The sequence below is a fragment of the Oncorhynchus mykiss genome, chromosome 2 (assembly GCF_013265735.2).
Source record: "Oncorhynchus mykiss isolate Arlee chromosome 2, USDA_OmykA_1.1, whole genome shotgun sequence".
NCBI classification, from domain to species: Eukaryota; Metazoa; Chordata; class Actinopteri; order Salmoniformes; family Salmonidae; genus Oncorhynchus; species Oncorhynchus mykiss.
This window is the reverse complement of record NC_048566.1, coordinates 42570705-42593428: the sequence shown is the minus strand read 5'-3', so window position 1 is coordinate 42593428 and position 22724 is coordinate 42570705. Positions and strand designations below refer to the sequence as shown.

Sequence of the window (22724 nt, the reverse complement as noted above, 5' to 3'; positions counted from 1 at the left end):
GGGCATAGGCAAAAAGGCAGAATTAACATTACATTCTCTGGTGGACATTCCTGCAGTTAGCATGACAATTGCGCGCACCCTCAAAATGTAGACATCTGTGGCATTGTGTTGTGACAAAACTGCACATTTAAGAGTGGCCTTTTATTGTACTCAGCACAAGGTGCAGCTGTGTAATGATCATGCTGTTTAATCAGCTTCTAGATATGCCACACCTGTCAGGTGTATTTTTAATTTCATTTTTCATTTCACCTTTATTTAACCAGGTAGGCAAGTTGAGAACAAGTTCTCATTTACAATTGCGACCTGGCCAAGGTAAAGCAAAGCAGTTCGACACATACAACGACACGAGTTACACATGGAGTAAAACAAACATACAGTCAATAATACAGTATAAACAAGTCTATATACGATGTGAGCAAATGAGGTGAGATAAGGGAGGTAAAGGCAAAAAAAAGGCCATGGTGGCAAAGTAAATACAATATAGCAAGTAAAACACTGGAATGGTAGATTTGCAATGGAAGAATGTGCAAAGTAAAAATAAAAATAATGGGGTGCAAAGGAGCAAAATAAATAAATTAAGTACAGTAGGGAAAGAGGTAGTTGTTTGGGCTAAATTATAGGTGGGCTATGTACAGGTGCAGTAATCTGTGAGCTGCTCTGACAGTTGGTGCTTAAAGCTAGTATGAATTATCTTGGCTAAGGAGAAATGCTCATGAACAGGGATGTAAACAATATTGTGGACAAAAATGAGAGAAAAAAGCTTTTATTTCAACTCATCAAATCAACACTTTACATGGTGCGTTTATTTTTGTTCAGTATATATAAAATATGGTGAATTTGTAGTGTTCATATAGCTGAAATACAAAAATGTTCCTCTTTGCCATTAGAATTTCTAAAAGACTATTCCAAATTATGAATTAAACGCAATTAATAATGGCATGTTATCAATTGCACTCAATCCAAATTACTGCAGGTTTAATGATAACCCTCAAAAAAATCATAAAGTAATGATTTGAAAGTCAGTTGCACACGTCATTCTTTTTGTATTTTTTTAAAATAAATGCATCTACTCCACTAACAAATGAGTGACATTCAACACTTCAGTCATGCCTTTAGTGTGGTACATAAATTGTGTTTCCCATGCAGTCCTGGATGAGTTCTTCATCATCATCATCATCGGGGAACAGTTATACAGTAGACAAAGAAAATACCCAGAACAAGGGATCATTTCAGTTTTATTGGACAATTTACATTAATACGTTTATTCTGTTAAGCTTTTTAAAATGACATCTTTCCAAGATTCTACTGACTACAAAGCCTCAGAGCTTTGCATGATAGAAGGCAAAAACCTAGCATTCAAAATGTCCTGTTTGCCAACTTGCACTTAAAAATCACATATTTACAAAGATAGAAGGTGGGGGGGAGTGGAGAGTTCACCTACACCGTTGCCTCTATAATGAGACAAGCCTGTTAAACTCATGGAATTTAAATGTAAGTGCACAGATCAGGGAGCCCTGCGCTCCTTAACGCCTGCGCCTGGCGGGAGACGTGGACCTGAAACAGAGACGCAAAGGGGAACATTAATGGTGCTGCACTACTCTCACACACACTCATGCAAAATGACACACAGGCAAAATAAACACACCCTCACTGGGGCCCTGTTAACATCAGCTCATCATGAGGACAATATATTGCATTGATTCCCAAATGAACTTGGTCACTCTCCTTTCGGAAGAACAGTTACGACATTCACACAAGGCACTCAAATGGATTGATATGCTGCACATGGCCAACAGTGGGCACTATGGAGACAGTCTGAGGAACAGAAACCTGGCTACAAATGGTTCCTTTTTTAACATGAAAATATTTATTATTTCACTTTGTAAGGTAGCCTTGAGCCCTGACAGAAAACAAGGAAAGTTGTGCTAAAAAAATATTACTGGGCAGTAGGCCTCAAATACGACACACACAACATGATACAACAGAAAAAGAGATGGTAATAAATGGAATACTACCTTGATCGTGACTTAGACTTGTTTTTGCGGCTTGCCTTCTTACCAGACTTGTGAGATTTTTCCGTTGATCTTGAGCGACTACGTTTGGATTTCTTATACTTCTTTTCCTTGCTAAGCTCGGGGGTGGGGGACCTGCTCGACTCTGAGTCAGAGTACCTCTTGCTAGATTTGGCAGAGCCCTTCTTGCTAGCCTTGCTACCCTGATGGGAGTGCTTGTCACCCTGAGGGTCTGTGTGATCGCTGCTCTCTTTCCTTTTCTTGGATTTGGCGTTGCTCTCCTCCGCCACCACAGAGCTCACCTCCCTATCCCTCTCTTTCTCCTTCCCCCTCTCCTTTTCCTTCGCTTTCTCCTTTTCCCTCTCTTTCTCTTTGGCTTTCTGCTTCTTCCTATCTGACTCTTTCTCCTTCTCCTTCTTCTTCTCTCTCTCCTTCTTGTCGTGGCTGCCGCTCCGGTCTTTCTTCCTGTCCCTATCCTTGCTGGAGGCTTTCTGCTTGTGCTTGCTGCTGCGGCTGTCCCTGCGCTCCCTGCTCCTCTTCCTGTCTCTGTCCCTCTCCTTGTCCCTGCTCTTGCTGCGGCTGTGACTGTCCCTGCACTCCCTGCTCCTCTTCCTGTCTCTGTCCCTGCTCTTGCTGCGGCTGTGACTGTCCCTGCGCTCCCTACTCCTCTTCCGGTCTCTGTCCCTCTCCTTGTCCCTGCTCTTGCTGCGGCTGGCCCTGTCCTTGGACCTGCTCTTGCCTCCTCTGCTGACCCTTCGCTCTCGAGAGTGGCTACGGTTCCGGTGGCGGGTTAAGCGCTCTGCGCTGTGGTTCCGGCTGCCCTTCCTCCTCTCTCGGGCCTTGTCGACACTGCGCTCTCCGTGACGTCTGTGGGAGCTGCGACTGTGGCTGCGCCGGCCACCAACACGGGCCCTGTGTGAGGAGGAGCGGCTGCGCCTCCTCTTCCTCCGGGGCGAGGAGGAGCGCGAAGAGGAGCGTGAGGAGGCCGAGGATGATGAGGAGAAGGAAGACGATTGGCTGCTGGCGCTGCTGGAGCTGGAATGGGAGCTGCTGCTGCGTCCGTTGCTGGGGGAACCACTGGTGCCCCGCCCTGCGCCACGCTCCTTCCCCCGGCCCGTCTGCCTGACCTCGCTGATAACCTCAGTCTCACTGCGGGATCTGCGTCTCTCTGCTGTGGGTTCCGCCTCCCTCTCTCTCACTTCCTGTTTGTGGAGGCTCTCTAACTGGCCCTCGTCATAATCCCCCCTCTCTCTGCTCACTCTGTCCAGCGCCATCTCTTCTGGGAGACACACAGAAAACAAAACATTTAAGTTAAACTCAAAGACAACATCACCACTGCTAATTGATATTGCATTTAGTTCCCCCACCACGTGCGTGCTGCGCCTCCTGCGCTTGTCTCTCCTGCAGCTCCCTCTCCTTGCGTCGGAAGGCGTCTATCTTCTCCCGGATTCGGTGGTGCAGCTCCTCCTCGTCCGTGTCAGAGGACTCGGACGCCTGGGCACTGTGCTCCTCCTCGTTCTCACTCAAGTCCGAGCCATAGTCACCAAGTCCACCTGCCACAACAGAGCCCCCAGCTTTTTGAGCAAGACCGCAGCAACTAGCCATATACCCAACAAAGCTTCCCGTCAAAGACGCAGCCACTGTCTATGTTTTCAACTTAACTACACACTAGAAACCCATTGACACTTCACTTACTGTGAGATGGCATGCTCTTTAGTGTTCTGATAATAAATTACTTAGTAAGGCTAAGACACTCAAACTGTGCTGTGAAGGGTTGCAAAATTTCAGAAACGTTCCCCAAATTCCCAGTTTTATCAGAAATCCCAGTAGAACAATTCCAGGTAGGAGGATTCCCTCACAGACAGCTTATTCCCTTCCAACTGGAATAAAACAAATATATTTTTGGAAATGTTTGGGGAATTTTGCAACCCTAGCTGTGAGGTGGACCCTTCCCTTCGGCTGCCTCAGTCACTCTTCTGAGCTACTAAAGCAGTGAGGGGACAGGGGTTTGAGCTCTGATTCTTACCCCCCCCCCGCCTGGAAGAAAAGAGGGGGAACTCACCAATGCCGATCAGAGAAGTCAGTGCACTTGACTGTGCCAGCTGTTTGGCAGGAGCTTTGATTCACATCAACAACAGGAACAACATGTTAAAACACATAGAGCCACCATAGAGACAGCCACCATAGAGAAGTCTCTAGAGAAGGGGGCACAGATAATGCACTATTCACAAGAGCGGTCTTTGGCCCCCAAAAAATAAAAGAGACAAACGGAGAGAAGAGAAGGGGTTAACAAACAAAGTCTGTCACACACATTCAAAGTCAAGACAGTTGGAAATGGGGATCAGAACCACTCTGTACTAATGCACTAGTGTCAGATAAACAGGGACAAGTCACTTGAATCTGATCTATAGGTGAGCATTTGTTATAAAGTCAATGGGTTCAGAAACAGTCATTCAGAAGGACCTTCAGGAGCTGGAACCAGGGAAAACAGTTTAGGTTACTGTTGTTTTGTTTTAAATACACCAGCTGCTCTGCTGTCTTTTTTACCAGGGACATTTTCTTTTTCTTCCGTTGCATTAGCAGAGAATGGTAGAAGATGCATATGATCACATTTTGAAAATACTCCAAGTTTGCCACACAATTACCCTGACTTACGGAGATGAATTGAGTGACGTTTTCAGACTATATAAAACAGGCTTAAACATGATGTCTTTGTGAAAGGCACAGATGATGCGTGGTCTCGAGGAGATGGGGGTAAGCAGACCTTTGGTGGCTTTGCGGTGTGTCTCTTTGGCCACAGTTTGGATCTCTTCGTTGGTGACCTCCAGCAGGATTTCCGTCAGCAGAGTTTTAGTCACAATCATCTTTGGAGAGAAATGTGAGAAAAGGCTCTGACATTAGTTAATGTTAATCATTTGTTTGTCAAGAGGGCTATTTTTGCAGTCTAGGATGGTTCTTACATATTGAAAATAGTGAACAGGGCCACCAATTTTAGAGCTGCCATTTGAGCAACAGGGCTCTATAACATAAATGAAAAAAAATGTATAACAAAAGACAACCTCATTAGGCTGGGCGATATGGCCGAAAAATTATATATTTTTTCAAACTTATAGGCGATTCACGATATATAAAGTTGAAGTCTGAAGTTTACATACACCTTAGCCAAATACATTAAAAATTCATCAGAGTAAAAATTCCTTATCTTAGGTTAGTTAGAATCACCACTTTATTTTAAGAATGTGAAATGTCAGAATAATAGTAGAGATTTATTTCAGCTTTTATTTCTTTCATCACATTCCCAGTGGGTCAGAAGTTTACATACACTCAATGAGTATTTGGTAGCATTGCCTTTAAATTGTTTAACTTGGGTCAAACGTTTCAGGTAGCCTTCCACAAGCTTCCCACAATAAGTTGGGTGAATTTTGGCCCATTCCTCCTGACAGAGCAGGTGTAACTGAGTCAGGTTTATAGGCCCTTTTCAGTTCTGCCCACAAATCTTCTATAGGATTGAGGTCAGGGCTTTGTGATGGCCAATCCAATACCATGACTTCGTTGTCCTTAAGCCATTTTGCCACAACTTTGGAAGTATGCTTGGGGTCACTGTACATTTGGTAGACCCATTTGCGACCAAGCTTCAACTTCCCGACTAATGTCTTGAGATGTTTCTTCAATATATCCACATCATTTTCCTCCTCATGATGCCATCTATTTTGTGAAGTGCACCAGTCCCCCCTTGCAGCAAAGCACACCCACAACATGATGCTTCCACCCCCGAGCTTCACGGTTGGGATGGTGTTTTTCAGCTTGCAAGCCTCCCCCTTTTTCCAGCAAACATAACGATGGTCATTATGGCCATACAGTTCTATTTTTGTTTCATCAGACCAGAGGACATTTCTCCAAAAAGTACGATCTTTGTCCCCATGTGCAGTTGCTAACCGTAGTCTGGCTTTTTATGGCGGTTTTGGAGCAGTGGCTTCTTCATTGCTGAGCGTCCTTTCAGGTTATGTCGATATAGGACTTGTTTTACTGTGGATATAGACACTTTTGTACCTGTTTTCTTCAGCATCTTCACAAGGTCCTTTACTGTTGTTCTGGGATTGATTTGCACTTTTCGCACCAAAGTATGTTCATCTCTAGGAGACAGAACACGTCTGCTTCCTGAGCGGTATGACGGCTGCGTGGTCCCATGGTGTTTATACTTGCGTGCTATTGCTTGTACAGATGAACGTGGTACCTTCAAGCGTTTGGAAATTGCTCCCAAGGATGAACCAGATTAATGGAGGTCCACAAAAACAAATTATGGGGTGTTGGCTGATTTCTTTTGATTTTCCCATGATGTCAAGCAAAGTGGCACTGAGTTTGAAGGTATGCCTTGAAATACATCCACAGGTACACCTCCAATTGACTCAAATGATGTCAATTAGCCTATCAGAAGCTTCTAAAGCCCTGACACAATTTACTGGAATTTTCCAAGCTGTTTAAAGGCACAGTAAACTTAGTGTATGTAAACTTCTGACCCACTGGAATTGTGATACAGTGAATTATAAGTGAAATAATCTGTAAACAATTGTTGGAAATATTACTTGCATCATGCACAAAGTAGATGTCCTAACCGACTTGCCGAAAGTATAGTTTGTTAACAAGAAAGTTGTGGAGTGGTTGAAAAACGAGTTAATGACTCCAACCTAAATGTATGTAAACCTCCGACTTCAACTGTACATCTAATTGTTTTTTGTTTATGTTTTCTCCAAATAAACTGTGTTGCACAATTAATGGTCCAATACATTGATCTAATGAATTCATGGCTTGTGAAATTATACCTAAGGCTAAATGTAAGCCTTCTACAACCCACTAATAATTTAAATATTTTATCAAGAGTTTAACTTGCAATAATAACTGATCTGGCGTGCAAGTCTGTCTATTAAAATTTAATTTTTGTTACAAATTTAACCAGAACCATGCATAATGCAGCAGGCATTATAGAAAATGAACGCAGGTCTCAAAGAATCTCTCAAGCACAAGCCCACGTGCTAGTGAGTAGCTAGCTCATCTTTCTATTTCAAGTTAACTTTAATCTATTTTCAAGCTAACAAGGCAGAACAGTTGAATTGCTATAAACACACTTCTGTCCGTCTCCAAATGTTTGAACAGCGTGCTAGCCTGTTCATTTTGTTGAGAATGGCATACCTTATTTCTCAGAATGAGAACAAATGGCCAATTCCTTATATAACTAGTGTTTTATGCTTATTGCAAATGTATAAAACACACACAGACAGTTAGTATAATGGTATTTGGCTAAAATGCTGCTAGTGATTCCGCAATGCCACGCCTACATACTGAGCATTCATTTTCCATTTTAGTAGTGTGTGCTCTACATGCAATTTGAGGAGTTGAGACCTAAAAAGGTTATTGTTAGATAGGTTAACTTCTTTATTACAGTAAAATAATGTATCAATGTGTTTCAGTGTCCATATGACCGATTCTGTTTGACCAAACCTCAAATCCAAATAGTAAGTTGAAACAGCTTGTCAGAGATGAAGAAGTGACCGCTCATCTTTGTTGTTGTGAGTGGCTGGCGGAGGGGCTTGGTGTGTGTGTGTGTAAACACAGAGGGAGATGCGAAGTGAGCGGTTTCGCTCTTGCCAAAATCTGTCTAAAACAGCCCAATGCGTTACTATGGGTTTACTTTAGACATAAGCTTGTCACATGCCTTCCCACCCTTGGGACGATTCCCATTGTTAGGGAGGAGACATGATCATCTCGTCATTATATACAGATCTCTGGTGTAAAATGGGAAGGTGCACACAGCACAGAAGGAGCAAAAGAGACTATTTAAAAAAGAAAAAGACACGAGTAGCCTACAAAAAAGTAGATTCTTGCGATACAGGCATTTAAAATATTGCGCAAGAACATTCATTAGAATTCGATATATCGCCCAGCCTTACACGCACCCCAATGTGTCAGAATAGTAGCTGTAGGCCAAAACTAACCAGCTGGAACTCTCTCTCCTCCTCGGTCATCTCTGGTTCGCTCTGGTCCTCCAGTGGAGGAGACGGGCTCCTGCTGGCCAGCTCCTGCTTCCTGGTCAGGACCCGGTCCTCATCTTCCCTCTCCTCTTCATCACCCTCTTCATCATCACTGTCCTATTACAGGGGAGGGAAAGGGGTGGTAGGTCAGATATACAAAGACACTACAACAGGACCTCCTGAAAGCTCACCAGTGTCACAGTTTTACAGGAATATATTGAAATTATTTTGGGGATTTTTCAACTCATTGTTCTGTTCATAAGATTAATGGGATTCATGACACCATGGAAACAAAAAGATTGATGCTTACAAATTTACTCTTGCGGGGTAAACGAGGCCCATCGCCTCCCTCGTCCACTGTGTCACTCTCTTTGTCTTCATCTTTAGCCATTTCAGCACGCTGTTTCTCCATGCGCTCCTTCTCCAGCTTCTTCTGTTTCTCCCTGTCCATCTTCTCCAGGCCCTCTCGGATCCAGGCCGGCAGGGTGCGCCTCTTCACAGCATCTGAGAGGAGTGCCAGGTCATTGGATGCTGTGTGTGTGTGTCTGTTTTCCTGAGTGCCTGGGAAAGCTAATTAAGAAAAGTAGAGAGCAACACTCAGATACAAAACATGGTGAGATACAACATTTTGGATGGTGTGGGTATGAACGGAAAGAGAGTTGAAGCAAGCCTGTGCCTCTGTTACAGCATTAAGTGTCCAAGGATGAAATCCTGATCACCACCCATTTAATGAGGACGTTTTTGTACCCGTGTGTTGGTGAAGATGCTCACCGAGGGCAGCAGCAGGAGCATCTTGTTTGGGGATCTGGATGGGGGATCTCTGGCGGTCCCTAAAGCCTGGGGGCCTGTCCCGTCTGTTCTGTGGGTGACCCTGCTGCCAGTATGGAGGGTGGAACCCTGTGGGAGTGGGGCCGTAGGTGGCAGCCGCCCCATGCTACAGAGGGCGAGACAATGAGAAATGAGGACCATCCAAACTAGTTGAATGACAGAGCAGCCATGAAACTCTACTGTAAGTGTGTGGTGTGTGTGTGTGTTTACCTGATAATCAAACTGGTTTATGGCCATTGGGTTCATGGCGTAGTTGTCGGGCTGACCCCCAAAGCCGTGGCTGTTCTGGGGGAAGACCCTGTGGTGGCCTTCAGAGAACTCTAGACTGTCCTGGCTGTTGCTGTCCTCAGAGGGAGCCACCACATCCATAGGCCCAGTCCCCATGGGTCCTGTTCCTGGGGGGATCCACGCCTGGTCTATGGGAGGAGGAGGGGGCTGACCATGCATCCCCCATTCTGTAAACAACAACACATGTGCATTGTTATTGTTCATTAGGATCTCTTTAAGCCCACCAAAAGGCTTGTGTTACAAGAGACAATTCAAAAATCAAAACGTACACTTGCAGTCATGCTATTCTAACATTAAACTACTGGACTGCAGGGGAACTAAGTCGATTGGGGCACAGCTATGTTAATGTAGTGGATGTGAAATTCGCCCATGACATGTTTGTTTGAGTACATCGGTAACGTCACTCCATCCCTGAGATATAAAGACAAATTATGTACATACTGAGTATAGCAAGCATGATGGTCTTGCAACGTGAGAAAACTGATCACGGACATAAGCCTTAGATATTCTCCATCCCCAGAAAATTATGTTTAGAGTTTACCAGGTTGCCACATTCTGCCAAAATTGGTGTCCCCCTGGAAGGAGCCATGGTTATTAGGCATCACAGGATCCATGCCAGGGATGTCCTGTCCATTAGGATGAATGTTCTGCTGGTCCACTGTAGGGCCTGTAGACTCTTTCTGAGCAATCCAGGCCTGGGCCAGTGCTGCCCAGTCCACTTGGCCTACACAACACAGAAAGACAACAAGAGAAGCATTGCTTAGGGTGTCATTTTGTAAAATTGTAAGTAATGCAATGATTGAGCTGTCATGCATACAGGTGATGTCACCCACTTGGATCTTGCTGGTGCTGGAAGGACTGCATCCACTGCTGCTGGTTCATTGGCCATTGTGGCCAGGGCTGTCCACCCTGGTCCCACATCTTTCACCCTGTAGTTCCTACACCTGGAGCCTGCCAATGTGGGACAAAAGCATGATATGACAGTAATAATGATATTCTCAATATGAACTGTACTTATCATGATGAATAGCCGTGGTAGGACGTCATTGTAAAATAAGAATTTGTTCTTAACTGACTTGCCTAGTTAAATAAATAGAAATAAATGTGTTAGCAAGCTAGTTATGTAGCCAGTGGCTATTTAGAAATCAGAACGGCTAGAAATGGCTTCGGATCAAACAAGTAACGTTAGTTTGATATCGATGCAGATGCTTTTTATTGACAGTGCAGAAACCAGCTAATAAAAAAAGCTCAGCTAATAAAAAAAGCTCAGCTAAATTGCTAACCTTGAAAGCTAATTGAGATCTGCGTAATTGTGGCTAGCTAGTTAGCTAGCGGGAGTTAGGGGCATGAATGTTCGTTAGCTAAGTTAGCTCAGCTGGCTATGGATGTTTGCTGGGTGGTGCTAGCTAGCGAACGTTTGCACTTCATACTAAAAATGTATTTAATTTACATTGCATGCAGTACATTTGTGATATCTATGCGGATACAATTATATAACGCGAGCATGTTTATCTAAAAGATTGTGCATTACTCGTCTGCTTCTTCAGTCAATGTTTTCCAAATTCCCCGGGCTCGGTGCGAAATTAAACTGGCTAACACTTAGCTAGCGCCAGTTTGCTTGTTTTCAAGATTTGAGTTGGAAAGTAAAAACATTGCTAGCTATAGTTTGGAATACTGCTTCAAAGAACAGCAGCTAACATCATCTACTATAGCATCAGGAGAATGGACACAAACTAAACATCATAACACGCTTGAGCGATTCCCACCTCTCCAACTTGGTTCGTCTTCACCGTCGAGCACTCAAAATGGCTACGACCTGGAAGTAGTCTGGCTGGCAGCCACAGAGGCAACTCTCGTCACAAACCATTGTGGGCTCTATGGGGCCAAAAGTAGGCCTACTGATAGTAAATTAGGGCCAAATATCATATTGGACCGATTTACAAGTTTTCTCTCTGAAAAATGTAGTTAATTTAATCTGATTGTCATAAGGTTCCATGACTTTGTCCACACAGGACATCTGAACACACGAAATACATTTTGATGATTTTTATTACATTTTGAGTGTTTTATTTAACTTTTGTACACCCGTGGTGTTCCCGGTTAAAAATGACCGGTCATTAGAAATGAATTAGTGAGACTACAATTAGTGTATAAATTTGAGTTCAGGCGCATGCCCATTCATCAGATGGACACACTTCCTCTCCCAGACCCCCACATGCATGTGTGTTTGAGCACACATACACCTCACTCCCTTTCTTGGCCCCCACGGGAATCACACCTGTTGGCATTCTCACAAATAATTGCAACATTATTTCAATAATATATAGAACTTTTCTAGCAACTCTGGTATATAAAGCTTTTTTGAGGCCTTGCTCACAATTAATTCTGTTGCAGCACAATGACCAAACAATATACTATATGTGAGGCTCTTGATCATATATTTGATCATGACACTGGTGAGGAGGAGAGAGTCCTTGTTAAACTTTGACACAAAGTAGTCTTTGATAAATAGAACAATATGTTTCATCTGAGTATTTGTTATTGTCAAAATAATCCATACATTATGCTTTTTTTCCTCAAAAATGAGTTGTATGAGTTCAGGTCAATGAGGCCTACAGGCCATAAACTGCAAATATAAGTTCGAAACTTGTAATGTTCACAATAACTTAAGTTGATAAAAAAGATTGAACACAACTTTAGGTGATAATATATGTATTGTTATGGATTTATGATCAGCTATAATGGGGCGGTGATTTTGGACTGGGAACACATAATTAATTAACATGAAACGAACACAACAGGAGGGTTAAAACAATTCTGCAGAAATTATGTAATGTCATTCGTCTGGTACATATTACAGGCCATTTCCAAGTAACATTTTGTCACAAATTTGATTTAGTAGAGTAATTGTAAATATTTTAAAGTGAATGTGGTCTTAGGCTGTGTTTACATCTGAACAGCTACTCAAAGGGCTACCCAGACCCCTCTTTTACATTGCGGCTACTCTCTGTTTATTATCTATACATAGTCACTTTAACTCTACCTACATGTACATTTAAAGTCGGAAGTACACTTGTTTTTCAACCACTCCACAAATTTCTTGTTAACCAACTATACTTTTGGCAAGTCGGTTAGGACATCTACTTTGTGCATGACGCAAGTAATTTTTCCAATGTTTACAGACAGATTATTTCACTTATAATTCACTGTATCACAATTCCAACGGGTCAGAAGTTTACATGCACTAAGTTGACTGTGCCTTTAAACAGCTTGGAAAATTCCAGAAAATGATGTCATGGCTTTAGAAGCTTCTGATAGGCTAATTGACATAATTTGAGTCAATTGGAGGTGTACTTGTTCATGTATTTCAAGGCCTACCTTCAAACTCAGCTCCTCTTTGCTTGACATCATGGGAAAATCAAAATAAATCAGCCAAGACCTCAGAAAAAAAAGTAGACCTCCACAAGTCTGGTTCATCCTTGGGAGCAATTTCCAAACGCCTGAAGGTACCACGTTCATCTGTACAAACAATAGTGCGCAAGTATAAACCCCATGGGACCACGCAGCCGTCATACCGCTCAGGAAGGAGATGCGTTCTGTCTCCTAGAGATGAACGTACATTGGTGCGAAAAGTGAAAATCAATCCCAGAACAACAGTAAAGGACCTTGTGAAGATGCTGGAGGAAACCGATACAAAAGTATTTATATCCACAGTAAAATGAGTCCTATATTGACATAACCTGAAAGGCTAGCATAAAAAAGCCAGACTACTGTTTGCAACTGCACATGGGGACAAAGATCGTACTTTATGGCGAAATGTCTTCTGGTCTGATGAAACAAAAATAGAATTGTTTGGCCATAATGACCATCGTTATGTTTGGAGGAAAAAGGGGGACGCTTGCAAGCTGAAGAACATCACCAACCGTGAAGCATGGGGGTGGAAGCAACATGTTGTGGGGATGCTTGGCTGCAGGAGGGACTGGAGCACTTCACAAAATAGATGGCATCACCAGGAGGGAAAATGTTGTGTATATATTGAAGCAACATCTCAAGACATCAGTCAGGAAATTAAAGCTTGGTCGCAAATGGGTCTTCCAAACGGACAATGACCCCAAGCATACATCGAAAGTTGTGGCAAAATGGCTTAAGGACAACAAAGTCAAGGTATTGGAGTGGCCATCACAAAGACCTGACGTCAATCCTATAGAAAATTTGTGGGCAGAACTGAAAAAGCGTATGCGAGCAAGGAGGCCTATAAACCTGACTCAGTTACACCAGCTCTGTCAGGAGGAATGGGCCTAAATTCACCCAACTTATTGTGGGAAGCTTGTGGAAGGCTACCGGAAACATTTGACCCAAGTTAAACAATTTGAAGGCCATGCTACCAAGTACAAATTGAGTGTATGTAAACTTCTGACCCACTGGCAATGTGATTAAATAAATAAAGGCTAAAATAAATCATTCTCTCTACTATTATTCTGCCATTTCACATTCTTAAAATAAAGTGGTGATTCTAACTGACCTAAGATAGGGAATTTTTACTAGGATTAAATGTCAGGAATTGTGAAAAACTGTTTTTAAATGTACTTGGCTAAGGTGTATGTAAATTTCCGACTTCAAATGTGCATATTGATATTTTACTGATGTTTAAATATTTGTTACTTATTTTGTATTTTACTTAACACTTTTTTTTTTACTTCTTAAAGCTTTGTCGGTTAAGGGCATGTAAGCATTTCACTGTTGTATTCAGGGAATGTGACATACAATTTGATTTGATTTTGATCTTTTCACATCAGATATTTTAGACCAATTAAAAAAAGAGTTGGGTTGCCTGTGTAAACGCAGCCATTGTCTCTACAGGGAATAGGGTGGCATTTGGGCCACAGCCATGGAGGTTATTGTCAGTAAGTGATTGGATATAGACTAAACTAGTGGGCAACTTTTTATGTGTAAGACAAAGAGGTTGATACTGCAGCATACCCAGGGAGAGAGAGGACTCAGTAGGTGGAATCTTATTGGGAGTTTCACACACACCGGTGGTCTGAAGGCAGTGTTGGGGAGTTTAGTTTATTAGGATCCCCATTAGCTACTGCACATGCAGCAGCTACTGTTCCTGGGATCGACATAAAATGTACAAATATGTGACAAAGTGCAGAACAGTAATAAGACGAACAGCATAATATACATTCAATTAAAAATAAAACAAGTTATATATAGGAAAGACACCAATAGAAAACCAAAATAATACACGTAGTTCAACCTGTAATTTAATCACATTTTTCTGTAGCTTGGAAGTAGTTGAACTAAATGTAAATATTGGTAAGGTTTTCTGTAGTTAACTTTTTTGCCATGTAGTGGTGTAGCTTACTACTGGAACTACACATTCCTTTTTTTTTCTCCAAAAATAAAATATGGGTAAAGTAGGCAAGAATTTCCATTCTTTTTTTGCATCAGACCTGCCTAATTCTCAATTGAAACATGTTTTGTTAAATAGGCTAAATATCACATTCTGTTAACATCTGACACCAGAGTGATCGGTTCTTCCAATTTGTATTCTATGACATTTCAGACATAGGTATGCTAAATCTAACTACTTTAGATATGTTTAAGGGTAGCATTAGTGTAGCCTAACTTCTTCCAATGTGAAGTAATTGGTAGCTTGGTAAACTATGTTTTCAGAGTAGCTTCCCCAACACTGGAAGACATATTCCCTTGAAATTAACACTGAAGAAAAGAGGATATACATCTGAGGCCAGGATGGAAATAGTGGTATGTATTGGAATAGGTACATTTTTTTATTTAACCTTTATTTAACCAGGTAGGCAAGTTGAGAACAAGTTCTCATTTACAATTGCAACCTGGCCAAGATAAAGCAAAGCAGTTCGACACATACAACGACACAGAGTTACACATGGAGTAAAACAAACATACAATCAATAATACAGTAGAAAAATAAGTCTATATGCGATGTGAGCAAATGAGGTGAGATAAGGGAGGTAAAGGCAAAAAAAAGGCCATGGTGTCGAAGTAAATACAATATAGCAAGTAAAACACTAGAATGGTAGATTTGCAGTGGAAGAATGTGCAGAGTAGAAATAAAAATAATGGGGCACAAAGGAGCAAAATAAATAAATAGTCGGGGAAGAGGTAGTTGTTTGGGCTAAATTATAGATGGGCTATGTACAGGTGCAGTAATCTGTGAGCTGCTCTGACAGCTGGTGCTTAAAGCTAGTGAGGGAGATAAGTGTTTCCAGTTTCAGAGATGTTTGTAGTTCGTTCCAGTCATTGGCAGCAGAGAACTGGAAGGAGAGGCGGCCAAAGGAAGAATTGGTTTTGGGGGTGACCAGAGAGATATACCTGCTGGAGCGCGTGCTACAGGTGGGTGCTGCTATGGTGACCAGCAAGCTGAGATAAGGGGGGACTTCAATAAAGAGGAGATGGTGGTGGAACCATATTGTGAGTTTCACACACACACACCTATGGCCTGATTAAGACATATTCACTGTAGATAAACTGTGTGGATAAAAGAGGTACGAAGAATAGGTACAAGGAGCCAGAGCTGTGGGAAAGAGGGAGCATCTTAGAAGAGGAGAGAAAGGGTTTACACACACCGAGTTAAAACCAAAATATTTGATTATGTAATGAATCATTGCAACTCTTTTCCACTTCTCTTTGTTTGCATTCTTATTTGTCTCTGTATTCTCTTTGTCTCAGAGTGGTTTCATGCATGTTCTCTTCAAAACAGCTGAAGAGTAGTGAGCATTCCATGATGATGCTCCTCGGAGCATCTGCCAGGGTGCTCAACAACCTAAACTCCACTGGTACAGTATAGCCTACCCTTGTCATCTCAAGACCACTGTGACTGTTTTATATTCCCTAATCCTGGACTAAAAAGCGTGCACAACTAAGAATCTCTGGGTGCATCCAAAATGACACCCTATTCCCTAAATACTGGGAATATGTCTACACACCTCACAAGCTACAGACAATACTCACTCACACACAGATGCACCGCCACACTGAAAAGTGGGATTCTCATCTGAGTTCACTCCAGACAGGAGAACATGGACGTGGATTTTTTTGCTCAGATGTTCAGCAGTGTCTGACCCCAAACAGGTGACGATTTGAGACTGAATTTCTATGTGAAATATATGTTCAAGGCCCTGCGATAGTGTCCTGTACAGGGATTGTACTTGTATATCGAGCTGCAATACGCTACAGAAGATAGGATTCATGCATTAGCCTTGTCAGAGCCTATGATGGCCCTGTATCTACAAATCTAGCTGTGTGTGTGAAATGTGGTGTATCTATCACCAAAGTTACAATCCAAAAACAGCTGCCCCACTACATGTGATTCTATGGCTAAGCTTCTAACATTCTAATGTCAATGTGGGCAATTTTTTAAACAATAGTTGTAGCTGGTGCTTTGAAAGTTGGTTAAATTATATACACTGCTCAAAAAATAAAGGGAACACTAAACTAACACATCCTAGATCTGAATGAATTAAATATTCTTATTAAATACTTTTTTCTTTACATAGTTGAATGTGCTGACAACAAAATCACACAAAAATGATCAATGGAAATCAAATTTATCAACCCATGGAGGTCTGGATTTGGAGTCACACTCAAAATTAAAGTGGAAAACCACACTACAGGCTGATCCAACTTTGATGTAATGTCCTTAAAACAAGTCAAAATGAGGCTCAGTAGTGTGTGTGGCCTCCACGTGCCTGTATGACCTCCCTACAACCCCTTGGCATGCTCCTGATGAGGTGGCCAACTCCTGGACAGTCTGTGGTCTGTTGGAGCGAGACATGATGACACACTCCAGCCACATAGCATTGTCTTGCATTAGGAGGAACCCAGGGCCAACCGCACCAGCATATGGTCTCACAAGGGGTCTGAGGATCTCATATGTACCTAATGGCAGTCAGGCTACCTCTGGCGAGCACATGGAGGGCTGTGCGGCCCCCCAAAGAAATGCCACCCCACACCATGACTGCCAAACCGGTCATGCTGGAGGATGTTGCAGGCAGCAGAACGTTCTCCACGGCGTCTCCAGACTGTCACGTCTGTCACATGTGCTCAGTGTGAACCTGCTTTCATCTGTGAAGAGCACAGGGCGCCAGTGGCGAAGTTGCCAATCATGGTGTTCTCTGGCAAATGCCAAACGTCCTGCACGTTGTTGGGCTGTAGGCACAACCCCCACCTGTGGACGTCGGGCACTCATACCACCCTCATGGAGTCTGTTTCTGACCGTTTGAGCAGAAACATGCACATTTGTGGCCTGCTGGAGGTCATTTTGCAGGGCTCTGGCAGTGCTCCTCCTGCTCCCCCTTGCACAAAGGCAGAGGTAGTGGTTCTGCTGCTGGGTTGTTGCTCTCCTACGGCCTCCTCCACGTCTCCTGATGTAGATGTACTGGCCTGTCTCCTGGTAGCGCCTCCATGCTCTGGACACTACGCTGACAGACACAGCAAACCTTCTTGCCACAGCTCGCATTGATGTGCCTTCCTGGATGAGCTGCACTACCTGAGCCATTTGTGTGGGTTGTAGACTCCGTCTCATGCTACCACTAGAGTGAAAGCACCGCCAGCATTCAAAAGTGACGAAAACATCAGCCAGGAAGCATAGGAACTGAGAAGTGGTCTGTGGTTATCACCTGCAGAACCACTCCTTTATTGGGGGTGTCTTGCTAATTGCCTATAATTGCCACCTGTTGTCTATTCCATTTGCACAACAGCATGTGAAATTTATTGTCAATGGAGCGAGACATGATGTCCCTGATGTGGCTTCCTAAGTGGACAGTTTGATTTCACAGAAGTGTGATTGATTTGGAGTTACATTGTGTTGTTTAAGTGTTCCCCCTTTATTTTTTTGAGCAGTGTATAATTTAAAAGGTGATTTGAAAATATGATATTTCAGAACCACTTGAAACTAATTTTGAAATGAACCAGGATTTATTTTTTAAAGCCATTTCTAGAGAGGTAATTCTGATATGTACCCTGGACTCAAGGTCAACGTTCTGTTGACCTGAACATTCTGAAAATGTGTCTGATGGATAGCTGGGAATCTAAGCTTTCCAATGATATCTGATGAAAGGGGATGTGAGCAATAACTGGTATACAACCATTGTTTGTCATAGGGTACAATCTTAAATGTTTTTCAGTTTTGCCACCAATCCTGTTAAAGGTCCCACAAGCACACCGATCCCTGGGTCACTCCTCTTTTCAGTTCGCTGCAGCTAGCGACTGGAACGAGCTACAAAAAAAACACTCAAACTGGACAGTTTTATCTCCATCTCTTTATTCAAAAACTCAATCATGGACACTTTTACTGAAAGTTGAGGCTGCTTCACGTGATGTATTGTTGTCTCTGCCTTCTTGCCTTTGTGCTGTTGTCTGTGCCCAATAATGTTTGTACCATGTTTTGCTGCTGCAATGTGTTGCTACCATGTTGTTGTCATGTGGTGTCACTACCATGCTGTGTTGTCATGTGTTGCTGCCATGCTATGTTGTTTTAGGTCTCTCTTTATGTAGTGTTGTCGTGATGTGTGTTTTTAATCCCAGCCCCCGTAGGAGGCCTTTTGGTAGGCCATCATTGTAAATAATAATTTGTTCTTAACTGGCTTGCCTAGTTAAATAAAGGTTCAATCAAATCAAATTGTCTCATCGTTTTAAAGAATGACATGAAAATATTATTTTTTTATTCTTTCATTAGATTTGTACACAGTGCATTGTCTTAAAGTGGAGAAATGAAAGAAAAGATGGCGAGATGAAAGAGTGATAACACAGAGAAAGCTCCCATTGCTGCACTGCTATCACACATTTCCATAGACTGTCAAGTAAATCACTATGAGACATCGTCACCCCAAGTTAGCCTGAAGGTCCAAATTTGGGGGTCTGGCTCATGGACTAAACAACTGATTTTACTTGAAACGTCCAAACATTGCATTAGAACATTTTATATATATTTTTAAACAATGTAATGTAATCTATTTTCAGGGGGAACTGTTTTGATAAAATATTGCATCAGTTGTTTGTAAGATGAAACATGCATTGCTTGGCAAGAACATTAAAAGGAATAAAAAAAACTAACTTAATTTATCAATAATTATTGCATGAATATTTTTCGGACCTGAACTTATTTAGCAATATTTAGCAAGCAGCTGGGGACAAGTGGGTCTAGAACTACAAATACATTCATATCGTAATTATAGATGGACATACAGTTAGAATTGAACCTCCCCATTCAGTTCCCTGTTTCGGTAGTGCACCCAAATAGAGAGCATGACCAGAGGGGAAAGAGAGAGAGGGAAAGAGCCCAGTGAGAACCGGTGGACACAGGATGTCAAATAAGGCTATTGGCCTGATCTTTATCAACGAGAGAGTCAATGCCACTGGAAAGTATTTTTTTGTTTTTTCTTCCAGGTTAGATGGAAGTCATATTATACAATCTGTGTGTCTTCCCTCTTTCAGTAGGCCTAAGCTATTGCATTTCAGACCAGGTCATTTTTTATTGATCTCAGTCAAGATCTGTAGCCTGTCATTTCTGTCATTTTTGTGGTTGGCTATTAAAAAGATGGATGTTTTCCTACTGCACGCGGTCCTGTTCAGTTCCAATGGCAAACACCTGTCTGCATCCAGCCATCTGGTGGACTGTCTGGGACAGAGCACATTGGCTCTATCCGAAAACCCCTTATCTTCAATTGATTGAATCCCGTCCAGTATCGTGATTGTCTTAAAACCTTGGTAATAAACATTTGAAACACAAGTCAAGACAATAACGCTATAGACTAAAATAAACACAAATAAACACCCATACTGTAGGTCGCCTAACACATATGCTGACAGAGAACATGGTTGTCAGAAACAAAACTCTTGGTATCATGTGACCAGTGCCCTGAAGGCAATACACTTCCAAGCTTGAAGGGGACACACTTCTATTTCTGCCACGCAGGCCTTCCATGACAGTGACTAAATGTTACTTTGAGCCTGAGCACTGTCCCTTTGTATTGTACTGTTGTAAGAGATGAACACTGCAGCGGTCCCTTGTCACTGGTTTCCATGACCACCGTGACAGAGGAAAGAGGACGAGGCCCTTTCATTAACTGAGATTAAAATCATATCTCATCCTTCAAGAGAATGTCCCCAAGCGAGGGCCCCTGCTTTTAAAAATACATTTTAAAAAAAGTGCTGTGCTGTTGGTGGGTGGCTTGACACTCTGTTTTAATGTTTTAACAGCGTGATTGGGATGTCACAGTGTATGGGACCAGGAGGGTGGAAGATGGGATACTTTTAGACGTTGCCCTTTTCCTGATTCCACACCCACCTCCTCTTCACCAGCTCGCGACATGTTTCTCAAAACAGCGCTGCTTTGCACCCGTCATGGCACATCGCCGCCACCGACAGAGTGAATATGGCAACTATGGGATTCACTGTGACAGCCCCTGACTAATGGCCGGCACCGTCTTCACACAGTAAAGAGGGATGATACAAATTCCAGTGCCAAAACAACAGCCGTACTCATCCACTATCAAGTACTTTGGGGGGAGGATTCAAACATTCCAACCAAAATAAGAACATGTAAGCTGAGCCTTGTTGGTTTCCCATTTCATAAATTAGATTTATTCTCTTCGATATATATGATTTCACATAACCCAACGGTGTACCGAGTTCCTTATTGAAATCGAATGACATTTTCAGAAGGAAAAGAACACCTGAAGATAAACACCATATCTATATAGGGTTTAGTATTGTGGTAAAAAACACCAAATTCTCATGGTTTTGCATATACATTTCACACAAGCTGTCTGTAAGCAAATATGTGTTCACCGTAATTATTTGTTCTTAACATGCAGAAGCGTAATAATCCTAGAGTGTAGGCACTGAGTATTTATTTGTTTTGAAAGAAAATGAATCAAACCGTATCTTTACCTATAGTAATCCTTCACTTGACCAGAATGTCCCAACAACCGACAGATAAAATATCTCCATTTCATTCCCCCAAAAAAATATTTGCAGAACGATTAACATAAATGGTGAGACACATTTGAATCTGAAGATTGATCAACACATTCACAGCCTTTAGTTTAACTACAGCAGAAAGTAATGGGATAAAAAGACTAATGAAATTGTCCGGCGAGCTGGCAATCATATATGTAGTAATGTCCCTTTGTTAAACATCGCAATGTGTTTGAAAACATGTGGTTAGAGATTTAAATATGCACACCGGTGCACAAACGTAGAGAGAGAATTGAAAAGAACAGTGCCGACCAACACAGTAATGTATTGGTCTGAAACACACTCGGATGGCCTGCCACATTATGGACCTCTCCTTTCAGGAATAGTTTGAGATCACATTCTTTTGGCACTTAAGTCTTTTGTGTATGTTTTCCATCATTTTATATTATTTATTTTACCAAAAACTCTTTGGCAATCACCATTTAATGATAGTCACACATTCGCATGTTCTACAAAAAATACAATTCGTATTCACCACAGCAGGCTGTAAAATATAAATAACATAGCATTTTTTTTTCTGTATAATTTGTGCTAATTAAACATACTATTCTGCCACTCTTTCGCTTTCTCACTCAGTCTCTTTCACCTACAGAGGTATGAGCAACTGTATGGGGACGTTCAGTAAGTGGACCGAGACACGAAGAGTGTGGTAACCCTTCAATGCTGAGCAGTCCAGTATACATCAATGTAATGCATGTCCCTGATGGCCTACAAATCCCATCATGTAGTGCTTGCCATGTTTCATGCTCTTGGGAGTCAAAGTTTAGAGAGCGGTATACCCAAAGCAGGTCTCGCTCTTTTTTTCCCCCCTCTTCCCCAGTCTCCTGAGAGACCAACGATTGTTGGGTAGCTTCGTGCTCTAGCAGTCACAGCATCTCCTCGTAGAACAGCAGGTAGGCTTGAGAGTTGAGGACCCTGGATTCTGGTACCGTCTGGACATTGGTGTCACTTACATACACCCACTGACCCTGTGTAGCACTGCTTGCTTCCCTTGGACCTGAAACACAGTAAGGGTCTGTGGTTAATGGGAAGAGATGGAGATTTTCTAGGAGCCATTACTGTGAGAAACCAATGACTGTGGCTAGCTTACCACAGAAACGGTGAGGAGCGGCATGGACAAAGACGTTCATAGCAACACTGGCATGTAGGTAAGACAATTAAATTAGGCCAAGCACATTTCATAATTGTAACAACACTACACTTAGTGTTTGTGCTAAGTCTTATTTTAAACTTAAACTGGACGGACATTAGGTTTTTAACCTGATCTACAGGATCCCGGCGCATTTTTGGAAATCGGAGGAAATCGGCGCTAACTGTAGTAAAACATAGTGCCACAGCCCATAAAGTATAAGCGCATACTCGATTTGCGGTTGATGGCTCTCAAGGGCACTTACGGTGTCCCGACAATTTTCAAATATATTGAATATATTCGGCCGTAAAATCAGCCATTATCAACAAGTGCGAGTTTTCGAAATTGTACAGCCGCTAAGGCCGCCAGGTGTACACTACGATTTGGCTTGACTCAATTGTTAAATGTCAGAGGTTC

The 22724-nt window shown here is 42.3% G+C and overlaps 2 protein-coding genes across 5 annotated transcripts in view; both read right to left on the bottom strand.

Annotated features, from left to right (window-relative positions):
• Positions 1-876: 876 nt before the first annotated feature.
• Positions 877-11070, bottom strand: LOC110489996 (arginine/serine-rich protein PNISR). Of its 3 annotated transcripts, none has more exons than XM_036948784.1 (12): positions 10921-11070; positions 9988-10105; positions 9696-9878; positions 9077-9321; positions 8810-8972; positions 8349-8608; positions 8003-8155; positions 4777-4876; positions 4075-4128; positions 3380-3565; positions 2016-3291; positions 877-1554 (listed from the first exon to the last, which is right to left on the bottom strand). In XM_036948784.1, the coding sequence occupies exons 2-12, from the start codon at positions 10073-10075 to the stop codon at positions 1524-1526; spliced, it is 2739 nt and encodes a 912-aa protein (XP_036804679.1). In that variant the 5' UTR covers positions 10076-10105; positions 10921-11070; the 3' UTR covers positions 877-1523. The 3 variants fall into 3 exon arrangements, with proteins under 3 accessions (XP_036804679.1, XP_036804695.1, XP_036804686.1); XM_036948800.1 differs by having other exon boundaries at positions 2016-3288; XM_036948791.1 differs by lacking the exon at positions 10921-11070 and adding an exon at positions 10686-10904.
• A 9685-nt stretch (positions 11071-20755) lies between these two features.
• Positions 20756-22724, bottom strand: part of LOC110489991 (ubiquitin carboxyl-terminal hydrolase 45) — a 43593-nt gene continuing 41624 nt past the window's right edge. For both annotated transcript variants that reach the window (XM_021563049.2, XM_021563058.2), the window contains exon 18: positions 20756-22175. In XM_021563049.2, coding sequence (XP_021418724.1) covers positions 22045-22175 — 131 coding nt within the window. In that variant the 3' untranslated portion in view covers positions 20756-22044. The remainder of the gene's footprint in view (positions 22176-22724) is intronic.

What these genes read in the sequence shown, in the direction of transcription:
- LOC110489996 (XM_036948784.1), bottom strand. Translation starts at nt 10,075, where the DNA reads ATGTGGGACCAGGGTGGACAGCCCTGGCCACAATGGCCAATGAACCAG. An exon ending in CCAGCACCAGCAAGATCCAA is followed by an intron (nt 9,879 to 9,987) that starts GTGGGTGACATC and finishes TGTGTTGTGTAG; the next exon opens with GCCAAGTGGACTGGGCAGCA. An exon ending in AAGTCTAAGTCACGATCAAG is followed by an intron (nt 1,555 to 2,015) that starts GTAGTATTCCAT and finishes TCTCTGTTTCAG; the next exon opens with GTCCACGTCTCCCGCCAGGC.